This window comes from Electrona antarctica (assembly GCF_951216825.1).
Source record: "Electrona antarctica genome assembly, chromosome: 16".
Taxonomy (NCBI): domain Eukaryota; kingdom Metazoa; phylum Chordata; class Actinopteri; order Myctophiformes; family Myctophidae; genus Electrona; species Electrona antarctica.
In genome coordinates this window covers 28,204,416-28,216,464 of record NC_136797.1, presented here as the reverse complement: position 1 = coordinate 28,216,464, position 12,049 = coordinate 28,204,416, and the positions used below count along the sequence as shown (strand labels likewise).

General features: G+C 41.3%; 1 protein-coding gene across 1 annotated transcript in view; it reads left to right on the top strand.

Moving 5' to 3' along the window:
- LOC306940083 (lysosome membrane protein 2-like) overlaps window positions 1-12,049 on the top strand; it is a 34,607-nt gene that overhangs the window by 17,765 nt on the left and 4,793 nt on the right. The window contains exons 6-10 of the mRNA XM_079525049.1: window positions 1,384-1,503; window positions 7,104-7,282; window positions 10,025-10,143; window positions 10,790-10,863; window positions 10,979-11,030. Coding sequence (XP_079381175.1) covers window positions 1,384-1,503; window positions 7,104-7,282; window positions 10,025-10,143; window positions 10,790-10,863; window positions 10,979-11,030 — 544 coding nt within the window. The remainder of the gene's footprint in view (window positions 1-1,383; window positions 1,504-7,103; window positions 7,283-10,024; window positions 10,144-10,789; window positions 10,864-10,978; window positions 11,031-12,049) is intronic.

The window sequence follows — 12,049 nt, the reverse complement described above, 5'->3', positions numbered from 1 at the left end:
GGTGGGGGTCCCGACCCACAGGTTGAGAACCATCTGGTGGGGGTCCCGACCCACAGGTTGTGGCACAGTATTTGCGTCCATCCAGTGCCTAAACAAGTGTCCAGTGTCTTAATGTAATGTTAATTTTGCCAGAAAAGATTTAGTCATAGTCTTAGTCTTTTGAATAACACTATTTAGTCTTAGTCCTATTTTGTCTTCTGAAATTGTTTAGTCTTAGTCTAGTCTTAGTCAACTAAATATCAGCAACCTTAGTCTTTTATTCTTAGTCTTAGTCAACAAAATTAACACTGCTAAACAAACAAGAGATCGCACCTTCGCTCAAGTTCAACCGTTTATTGAATGAAAAATGGGGGGAGGAGGGGAACCCGGGATGGGTGAGACTCAGGGTGGGGGAGTAGTCTCTGGAGAGGACGCTGTGTATGCGCGCTCGGAGAGCAGACGTCTCTGCTCCGGTACTGCCCCCGGGTTCCTGAAAGAGAAGGAGAGAAGTGTGATTATAGAGAATTGGAGATGGAGGTGGACGGGGTGGATGGAGGGATTGTTCTCGACCACGTATGCAGTGAGAACGGGTAGTTGACGGCGCACGGGTGTATTTATACTGTGGTGATTGTGGCAGGATTGGCCAGGAGATAATGGAAGGCAGGTGAGTTTGATAAGGAAGGAGGAGTGATTGATAAGGAGGGGGGAGTGGTTAAGGTCGAGCGGAAGAAGGTCTCTTCTCCCGAAACTGCGTTGTATAAATACAACTTCCCTAAAAGCAGTGGTGGATTGCCATGGAATTTGCTGTGCACCTTCATGTGCCTATATTATGTGAACACTGCTGATTTTGGTGACCTCATGTGGCCTTTTCTCTGGCACCACCCAGAGGCCAAAATGTAAACTTTTGCAAGCTACAGTACTGTATCAGCACTGTCAGGCGGAAACCTTGTATGTCCCATGCAAAACCGTTACTTTTCAGGAAGGAAAAATAATCTGGGTTACAATGGATCCATTGTAGTTATTATTTAGTCACAAGCTCTTTATCGGTAATACTTTTCATTTGTTCAGTGTTCCTAAAACCTGTAGACACACTTAACTACTTTCACTTTAACACATTTTCAAAACTAGCGTTAAGATAAGAAAGCTAGCGTTATAGATTTGCTATTTCCGCTAGTTTTGCAAGACACACAACAAAAAAATTAAAGGAGAAAAAAACGTAAAAAGTTTAAATATGGAGATACAAGGTTTTGGCCCGACAACCACGATATACTAATATAATAGGCAGATTGCAGGATGAAGCCCACAGATTTTGGGCTTTCCTCTAGCAGGCCAACAGTTACATTTTTGTTCTCTCTTTCGAAGGCAATTAGAAGGTTTTCATCTTATTTCGTTGTTGTTTTGCAGTGAGCTGTCATTTTGGACATCGAACCAGAGCAACACTATCAACGGGACAGACGGCAGTGCTTTCCACCCACTGCTAAGAAGGGATGAACGCCTCTACATCTTCACTGCAGACCTCTGCAGGTGAAATTACAGACACTTGTTAGTTGTTCACTCTAAGTCTGGGGTTTTCAACCCTTCTCATATCAAGGCCCATTATTTATTTGGCGTTAGAGCCACGGACCACCATTTGATGAGATTTAGCCTCTCAGACCCAAAACGTACGAATACTTTGTTGTCGTTGGATAAGATTTTGACCACAATTCCACGCTGTATTGATGTTGGTACCATAGGAGATAACAGGAAATGTTGATCAAAATAACAATTCTGCATTCTCTCTAAATGTGTAGACTTCTTGTAAATTAAGTAATGCAGATGTTTAACAAAAAATCACACCCGTGTGAACTGAGTGGTGTAAGGTCTTATATAGACTGATCAGCTGTGGTCTGATGTAATGTCTGACGTAATGAAATCACACCTGTGTGAACTGGGTGACCATAGCAACCGTGCTCATTTTTTGGTACGAACAGACAGACAGACAGACACGTAAACTAACAAAGCCAGTCGTAGGAGTGGTTTACACCACTCAAAAACACACCCGTGTGAAGTGAGGGGCGATCTTATCATTGTACATCATCATCATACATCATCTCATTCCGGCCAATCAGAATTTGCGTCTTAACCTTCGTCTTCAATGTTTGTGTTACGCAATGTCTGTGTTTACACGAACACTCAAAATTGCCATTCATTGTCAATGGGATTTAATGTTTGTGTAGGACAAAGTTTGTGCTAGCACATACTTGTACATAGCTGGACATAGGAGCCCTCAATAATGTAACTGTTGAGAGCATGAAATGAAACTTACGGGTCCATTTGGTTTCATTTTACACTATCAAGGGTTAAAGATCTATAAGGGTCCATTTGGTTACCAACTCTCCATCATTTAGCTGGGGACCACCTGGAACCCCCTCAAGGACCACTGGTGGTCCCTGGACCACTGGTTGAAAACCACTGCTCTAAGTCAATGGTTCTCAAACCTTTTCCTTTCAAGAACCGACCCTCATACCTCTGGGGGTGTAGGAATGGAACCAAATGGACCCTTGCCTGTTTGGTTCCAAGGAACCACTTGTGTCTATTTCGTTCCATTTAATCAATTTTACAACATAGACGATAATGTCGTGAAATAATCAATTTATAATCGATCCCTATCTAGGGCATGTCATTGTAGGTGAAAAACAAAAACAACTATATAACAAATGTAACAAAACGTCAGACAACATGCGATCGACAAGCTCACAAAACGTTGCGATGCTGCTGTTTTCACAAAGAAATTAAACGGTTCGTCAATATATATTACAATGATATTCTATATTAATACATTGAAGAATCGATTCATATATTAATCAAGTCTTTGATTAATCAGATTATGAGAGCAATAATGTATAATAATGACTTTTAATAATACAGCTACACTACAAAGTGCTTTACCTAAACCGGAAGAAAAATGTAATAACAAAAGTGCCATGTTAAATTGTAAACATGAAGAGAAACAACAATACATTTCAACATCTAAATGTCAAGTTCCTTCGACAAAAGCAAGCAAAGAGATTTACATCAGAAAACAAACAACACCCCCTGTCCTTACATCCTCAATGCCAAGAAAAATCCCTTGACGGAAAAATGGAGGAAGAAACCCTGGGAAGGCTCACAAAAGAAGGGGTCCCTTCAGGTCTTACTGGCGTGCTATATTTGGGCAATATTGAAATGCAAACAAACAAAGAAAACAACTGTTAAAGTACTATAATTAGGCATAATGATGACATTAAACAATTATTTTACAGCCGATCTTATAGGCCTTTCATTACAAGTATATTTTCAGAAAACTGTACGGAACGGATGTCCTCTTCAACCTGGTCTAGGAAGAAGATACTCACGCCATATGTAAACATATGTAATGTATATTATGCTCAGAACTATGTGTCGGACCCAGAACATGTTGCTTCAGGTCAAAATCATTTTAACTACGTCTGTTAAATCAAATTTAGTAGAAGCAATAGTCTTATCTGAGAGTGATCTGTTATTTAATATAGACACAATATCACGGTCATATTGAAAGATGGAGCAACAACTTAATGTGTGTGAGGTTAAATGTCAGAGCACAATGGGACAAAGGGTCATTATAATGAAGAATGTCCTCGTTTAGCCTGCGTTCCCACACACGCCATTTCACCTGGAGAGGATGTGTGGTAGATGAGATAGTGTTCTATTTCTAGTTCAAACGTTGCCTAAACATCCTTATTAGTTGTATAATATGACATTACAGGATATATTTTGTAATTGTAGAATGTTGATAGCGCGTGTTGAAGTGAAAGGGGTAAGACATTAAGGAAAGAGAATGGTGCAAGGAAGGAGAAAATGATAGATGAAGCCCCAGAGACACTAATAGTGGTATAATATATATACTTTTATTATCAATTGTTTTTATTCATTATATCACAAAAACAATACCGCAGGGGGTGCAGTGGCCGGTGTCGAGTCGGTCGGACCAATGGTTCTCCAGAACCGCCCCAAAAAGGCCTCTGCCCGGGATCTGTCTGGACAGGGCCCCTGCCCAGGGTCCATATCTGGAGCTGGCCTATTCTGACATCATTCTGACATCGGCATAGACTCCATATTTGGGCATGCCTGACAACTCCATATATGGGTATAAAAGGGACACAAAATCTGGGACGTAATATCTGGGTGGGGCATGCATTCCAACTTGCATCGTTCCAAGTAGGCCAGTGCCCAACGGGCACCGCTGTAGAGGCTCCAACATATAATATCTGGGTGGGGCATGCATTTCCAACTTGCATCGTACCAAGTAGGCCAGTGCCCAACGGGCACCGCTGTAGAGGCCCCACGGGCACCGCTATAGTATTCCAAAACAAGGAAATATTTGGACACTCCCAAACCATATGATAGAAGGTACCAAGTATTTTTGGAGCACAAAAAGTGCAGTTGGGACTACTTCAAATCCTCATAGCACATAATAATTTGCGGAGAGTCAAATTAAATATGTTCGGTGAACACAATTTAAATTAACCTGTTGATGATCTGGATTTCTAGAAGACAACAAAATATTAGACCAAACTGTGTCCCAGCACAAATCAGGATCCAATTTCAGTATGTCATTACTCCATAAAGTATCCACAGATAGGGACCCATAATTAGATTCTAATAAAAATGCATATACAGTAGTATAGTGGTATAATATTGAATGATTTTTCACTTACAAGTAAATTATGAGTCAGAGACACAAGCTTTAGTTTGCTCTCAGAAAAGGAACAAAAATGCTTATTAAACATTTTGTCCACATGCAATGGATTATGCAAGACCAGACAATTTCACATTGTACTTCTTGGCACGTAACTTGGATATCTTTCACAAGGTCCTGGCAGACGTGTTCACTGAGATTTTAGTTCCCACAACAAAAAGACAAAAAAAAATCCCTATACGAATCCTGTAGGAGTTAAGGAGTTGGATCCTGTTGTCCACTGTGGAATTATGTTTACCCAATGAGAACTTAATGTTCTCAATGTCCTTGAGAACCCTTCACCCGCAAACCTGCTGCAAGCTTCCACCCCGTTTTGCTAAGAGTGGAAAGAATCCCTCGGGCGCCAGTGTCTGTCCTTTAACACAGATAGGGTGTTTCCACACCCCCTCCCTCCCCGTCAATGTTTCCTAAACACTTTACCCTCCTTACTTATAGCCCAGTAGGGTCAGACTGTGCTATTGTGGCTAAAGGGGAACACGCACACACCCCCAGCTTCTTGCTTCCCTTTCCCCATTGATTCAAATAGGAAATGCTGCACGCACGCACGCACGCACGCACGCACGCACGCACGCACGCACGCACGCACGCACGCACGCACGCACGCACGCACACACACACACACACACACACACACACACACACACACACACACACACAAACACACCATGGCTTTAACATGTTCCCCATAAAGGCCATGGCTTGGTGTGATGTAAGCAAGCAGTGAAATAACTCAACAGCACTGTACTGTGTTTTTATTAAACAAAGGTGTACATTATTAATAGGGATGACACCTTGCTGTTGATTAATTGATTAATCCAGTGCTTCTCATGGAATCTTAGAGGTCCTTCCAGGGGGCAAAATGAGAAACTTTTCAACTTTTTGAAAATAGCAAATAAAACATAAATAAAGCATACATTGATAGCCTTAAATCGGAAAAATAAATAAATGTATGGCCAACAACGATTTTGATGTTGTGTTATTAGCACAAATAACCTAGTTGAAACAATGGTAAACATGGACTCAAAGGCAGGTTGTAAATTACCAGGGTGTCAGACACAGCCAGGAGGATCAACATGTGACATGTGACATGTGACTCCTCGGAGCCCTGGACACGTGCTCCCCCAAAAAACACGGGACACCGGGAGAGTGCTTTCTTTTTTCAGGTGTCAATGTGCGACCCCACTGCCGCCTTCCCGTGACCCCACTTGGGGGTCCTGACCCATAGTTTGAGAACCTCTGAAGTCATCTATTAGCTGACTTCCCCTCATCCACCATGTATAGTCATGGAACTTTGACCCAGTGACTGTTGAATGACACACACATGGAACTGGATGGTCACAGGCAGGTGTAATTGTTAAAATAGCCACATGCCTTTTTTACGATAGACACTCTGCTCTTCTAAACTTTGATATGTATGTTGTAGTTATAGGTTTCTCAATAAATTCTGCTGTTTCTTGTAAAAAAAATCACACCCGTGTGAACTGAGTGGTGCAACTCCCCCCCCCCCCCCCCCTCTATCTCTCTCTCTCTCTCTCTCATTAGCAGGCAACAGTGCAGCACTATCTCTCTCTCTCTGTTTCTGGCACAACAGCGCCACTTCTGCCCCTACTGGTACTCATAGTCACACATGAGTCACACACAAACATAGGTTAACACATAGGTTAACACGGACATTGCTGTTCCTTGGAGTGGTTGCACCACTCAAAAAAATCCTTGTCCTTAATGATTAACAATAATTGAGCATGTTAACAAAAAACCTTGTGTCACGGAGGTCTAGGAAGAGGTCAATAGATTACTGTTGCACAATAGGTGGGCTGCTGTCGCAAAGTACCACATCCTCGCCTGTGGGCTGAAACTGTGAGGCTTCCTTTGTTCTTAGAACCAATAGGGATTCCCTAGACTGAACATAAATACAGATTCATAGTACACTATCGTACTTCTCACAAGAAACTGATTCTCTGGGAAGAAAGTAACATTTTCAAACATTCACATGCAATTTAGGACCACCGACAGTAGTTTCTGTAATTGTGATAGGAACATTTCACCAACAAAGACCATTACTGAATGAATACAGTATTCTGCCCATAATGTGCTTCAACAAGCAGAATTGTACTGCGACGCGTTGTGAGCTTGTAGATCGGCTATTTTCAGCATTCAACCTAGTGTGCACTAGTCCCTTCCTAACATTGTAGTCTAGTTTTTATTTGTTGACGAAATTGTCAACATATATTTAGTCTTAGTTTTAGTCATCATAGCTACGTTTTTATTTAGTTTCCATTTAGTTTTTTGTCAGTGAAAAAAGGTTGTCGACGAACATTTTTTGTCATAGTATTAGTCGACGAAATCAACACTACGCTCTGCTCTCCAGGTCCATCTTCATGGAGTATGATAAGGATGTGGACGTTAAAGGAATCCCAGCCTACCGCTTCACACCTCCACGGGCCGTTTTCGCCAGTAAGGAGGAGAACCCAGCCAATGAGGGCTTCTGTGTCACCCCCAAAGAGTGCCTGGGGACAGGACTGCTCAAAGTCAGTCCCTGCCGTAAAGGTAAACATCAAACCTATAACTTTTTCGTTTGTTTGTTTCAGTCAAACCAATTCTTTAATTCATTTCAAACCAAGAATGTATTTGTTTGATTCCCATAATATTTTTTGATTTCTCACTGCCTATAAATAAAACAACCTTTATTGTGATTATTACATAAGTCATCCAGACTGTGTCATCTACTCATCTTGTCATAGTAATTGGAAAATTCGTATTATTAGCATTATCGTAAAAACAAATCTAAAAAGAGATCTACCTTCTCTCCACATTGGATCACCAAAACAACTATTTTTCACCCTCTAAATAAGGGGTGGGCAACTTGAAGGTGGAGAGGGCCACTATAGTTCCACACTCCCTCCAAAGGGCCACAACAGCTGAAATAAACAATATATCAATATTCGGATATTAACCTGCAGGCCGCATTAAGTGAAGGTGGGGGGCCGCATGTGGCCCGCGGGCCGCCAGTTGCCCATGTCTAAATTATTAATAAAATCTAAATAAAGGGATTCTCTTGCCCCTCTGGTGACCATCTGACTATAGCTGGCCCGTGTCTGAGAGGACCGTAAGCTCTATCACCTGATCCTCTGGCCTCGGGACAAGAGCCGAGCATAAACTCCATGCCTGAGTCTACAGCCCAAGTGACTTTCAGATTCATGACCACCGTCACTGGTGGAAAAAGTACTCACATTCGAAGGTCCCATTCCACAAGTTTTCTAATGTAGAAAAGAAAGAAAGAAAGAAAGAAAGAAAATATATATTTTTTGAAATTAGCAGATCTGCAAGCTCAAAATTGTACTTAAGTACAGTACTTGAGTACATGTGCTTAGTTTACTTTACATCACTGACCACTGTCACTATTTGTTATGAGTTTGTTATTTGTTTACCAGTGTTTCCATATAAAAGACAAATACCTGGGATTTAGCAAACAGACAGAAGCTTAACAAGCAGACAGAAGCTTAATTTCACAAGTAGGTAAAGGGTGAGAAAATGTCTAGGACATGCACGTGCCATGCGCGCATGTCTGGCTCTCTCTGTGCGTCTCTGTGAGGGTGCGCATGTAGGGTGACCTTGGGTTATCACAGGTGACTCCAGTAGCCAAACACAGATCACCTCTGCCCCACTTAACCACTTTGAACCATGGCGATCTCATTTTTGCAGGTCAATATAGGTGAAAACTTTTAAAGAATTAAAAGCATCTCAACAACCTAAATAAATGTCTTTCTTTTTGTTTTGTTGGGAAAAAAATATAAAATGTAGCTGCAATAGCCTAATGTTACATCGTGTCACGATGTAACATTCCGTGGCAGACTAAGGGCTGCACTATTTATTAGGTATAAATAAATAGTTTAGTCGAGTCGATGGCCGAGCCCACACCACAACCATAACAACATTATAGTTATAGTATTAATTATAGTGCGTGATGTGGATGGCCTTTAAGTCCACTTGATACCTGTTGCACTGCATATACGAATAGAACTCAAACTTTGAATGGGTCTCTTATCTCAACCTTAAACCATATGGCCCATAGCTTAGGAAAGGAATGTCTCCTATTGACAATGTTCGGATGGAACTCTGTGTGAGGGACATGGATGTCAGCTACATGCAATAAATGTTTCCAGACAAGGTCAACGCCCTGTCTATTGTGTTGTGTTTTTGGTGGGAAACATGGTCAAGAAATGTGTCCTGGGTAAGAGGTCAAATTAAATCGAGTATCCTTCTGCGCAGGACTCTGTGTCTACTCTATTGTTCTCTTTTGATTTTCATGTCATAGGTCAAACTATAAAACGGGCAAGTTCTTGATTATGATTTGTCGCATTCAAGGTTGTGGTAAAATAAGCGCATAAACATGCACCTGTGACTGCGTTGCATCAGTATTTACATGTCAACTTTCACTGATCACATAATGTCAACAATTTGTCAGCAACTTGATTTCAGAGGAGTTAGTTGACTAATGATCCATGGGATTGAGTCTCCGTCTTATTGTCTCTGCCAGGCAACCTGTCCGTCCCTCCGACCGCCCATCCGTGTGTCGGTCTGTCTGTAACCAGATAATCTCTGGCACCATTGGCCGGCTTGGCATGAAACTGTGCACACACTCCCTGGATGCCAAAGCAGAACCTCTGCCCCAAATTTCTCACAGTTATAGCACCACCAGGAGGACGATTTTTGCAAAACATTTCTTTTTATTTTTTATTTTTTTATTTTGATTACTCATTCAGATTTCGTCCAAACATCACACAAATCGGTACACAATATCTCTATGGTCATTAAACGAAACAAGTCTTTTTGATTTGTCATATTCCATTCTGATTAGCTAAGATTGGCTTACAAAGTTTACAATTGGCTTACAAAATGACTCAAATCATAAGTACAGTGTGTTCTTTGCCCGCACATTCCCGCTAGGCAGAGGAAGAAATGCCACCCTATTCACATTGGCCTGTTATAGCGCCACCAGGAGGCTGATTCTTGCAAAACATTTTTTTAACAAAAATGCCTCAAATCATGAATGCCGCATCTGGCATTGGCGTGAAAGGCCAAGGAAGAAATGGCACCCTTTCCACGTTGGCCTATTATAGCGCCACCAGGAGGCCACAATAACCTACCCGACCTGTGCTCCGAGGAACACTTTTTCTTGTTGATATTGTGTTTTACTGACTCAATCTTACAGTGAGATAGAGCTGCATGATGCTTTGTAAATGTAGGCACTTATAGTTCCCCTCTCCTCTCATCTGTTCTTCCCTCAAGGTGCTCCTGTAGTAGCGTCCTTCCCTCATTTCTACTTAGCAGATTCTAAATATGTTGATGCCGTCGAAGGACTGTCTCCTCAAAAAGAGCATCACCAAACCTTCCTAGATCTTAACCCGGTAAGAAACAACACAGCAATGTAACTGACACTGAACACTGTAATTTGTATCTGTGACGTGGTACACTGACTCAGATCATTCTTTCACACTGTACTGTACATGCCCATCAATTGCATAACTAAAGACAAGAGAAACCTCTTACATACATACATCTTTGCACACTGTATATCAGCTCCCAGGAATTAATTTCATCAAGTTTCTGGGCATCCAAAGTTGTCGAAACCACCTCTAACAACTAGTCCGCGGGCAGGTCCCAGGCTGGACCACCAGAGAAACAATGTTCCCAGTCAAATCCCGCACTGTCGCCCGGTGTCAAAGCGCTCTCCGTAAGCTGCTCCCATGAGCCTGACATTTTTCGTATTACTCCTACATTTTTGCAAAGATCACAAATCGGTACTCAGTGTCTCTATAGTCATTCAACGAAACGGGTCTTTCAGATTTTTCATATTCCATCCCAATTGGCTCATTGGCTTCCAAAGTTTGCAGGAGTGCTTCATTTTGAACAAAATGCTTCAAATAATGAATGCAGCGTGGAGGAAGAAATGCCACTTGAAATGAATATATACCTAATATACCTGACCCACCTGACCTGTGCTCCGAGGAACACTTTTTGTAGTTCAAGGTGTATTTTGTTTGTTCATCATAGACTACTGGAATTCCTGTTCGTGCAAACAAGAGGGCCCAGGTCAATATCCTGATGGAAAAAATCCCGGGATTCATGTAAGTATCTGCAATTCTGCATGCAAATTGGCCTACTGTATATAAAATATATAACCTCTGTGATTCTGCAGTTTACAATATTTCACTGATATCTCCTTCATCTTGTTGTTTACAGTAGTACAAGAAAGCTCAATTCAACAATCTTTCCAGTTTTGTTCCTCAATGAGGTGAGATGGGGGGAGATAGGAATTTAGGGGGAGTCAGATTTCGGGAGATCTCCAGATGATTAGCCTAATGTGCAACATTGTTTTCTCACTCAACAGTTAACAAACCAGTACAATCAGTATTAGTACATACAATGTGAAGATACCCATCTTCACATTTCTAAAGTGACAATTTAAGGACATTTAATACCTTTTTAACACCCCTAAGACTATTACTGCATTAAAAGTAATTAAACAAAATGTCAAACATTGGCCAAATTGTCAAATTGATTGATTGATTGATTCAATATTTTATTAGACAAAAGAAAAATGCAATGTAGTCATGAACAAGAATCTAAAACAGCAATTGGTCACCTCCTCTCCCTCTGACCTGCTGACAGGTGACATTTTAGGCCTGTTTAAAAGGAGGCCAGTGATTTGCTTGTTTTAAGGGAAGGGGCAGGGCATTCCACACCGGAAGGTGAATTTACCCACATTTGTTTTGTAAGTGGGTGGCACCAGATCATTGTTTACGCTACCTCTAGTTTTGTGGCTGCATGTTCTATTTTGAATGTCAGACCCAATTTCAATTGTTTGACCCTGTCTTCTACCCGGAGCCAGCCAATGCTATCCAGATGCTCTGCATATAGGTGGGTCATTGGTCCCAGGCCTAGAAGATAAATATTATTTAAGAAAGAGGCAAACATTTTGAAAATAGCCGATCCACAGTCTCACAAAAAAGGTTGAGAACCAATGGTCTATTAGAGAGTACTTACTACAGTAGTTACTACTATGTTAGTCATTGGTAGAGTGTACTAGAGGTGCACACTTATGAAATTAACGATAACTGATCTCAGATTATTTGCAGGGACATATCTGCCGATTCCGATATTATACAGAGGACCACAATGGAAACAAACATAGGCCCTATAGGGGCTTGGCCCAAAGTGTTAATAAAGTATTCAATCAATCAATAAATATGCTCTTTTTCCTGAATGAGATTAGTACACAGATTAAATGTAGAATTCGCCATTGATGGTCAC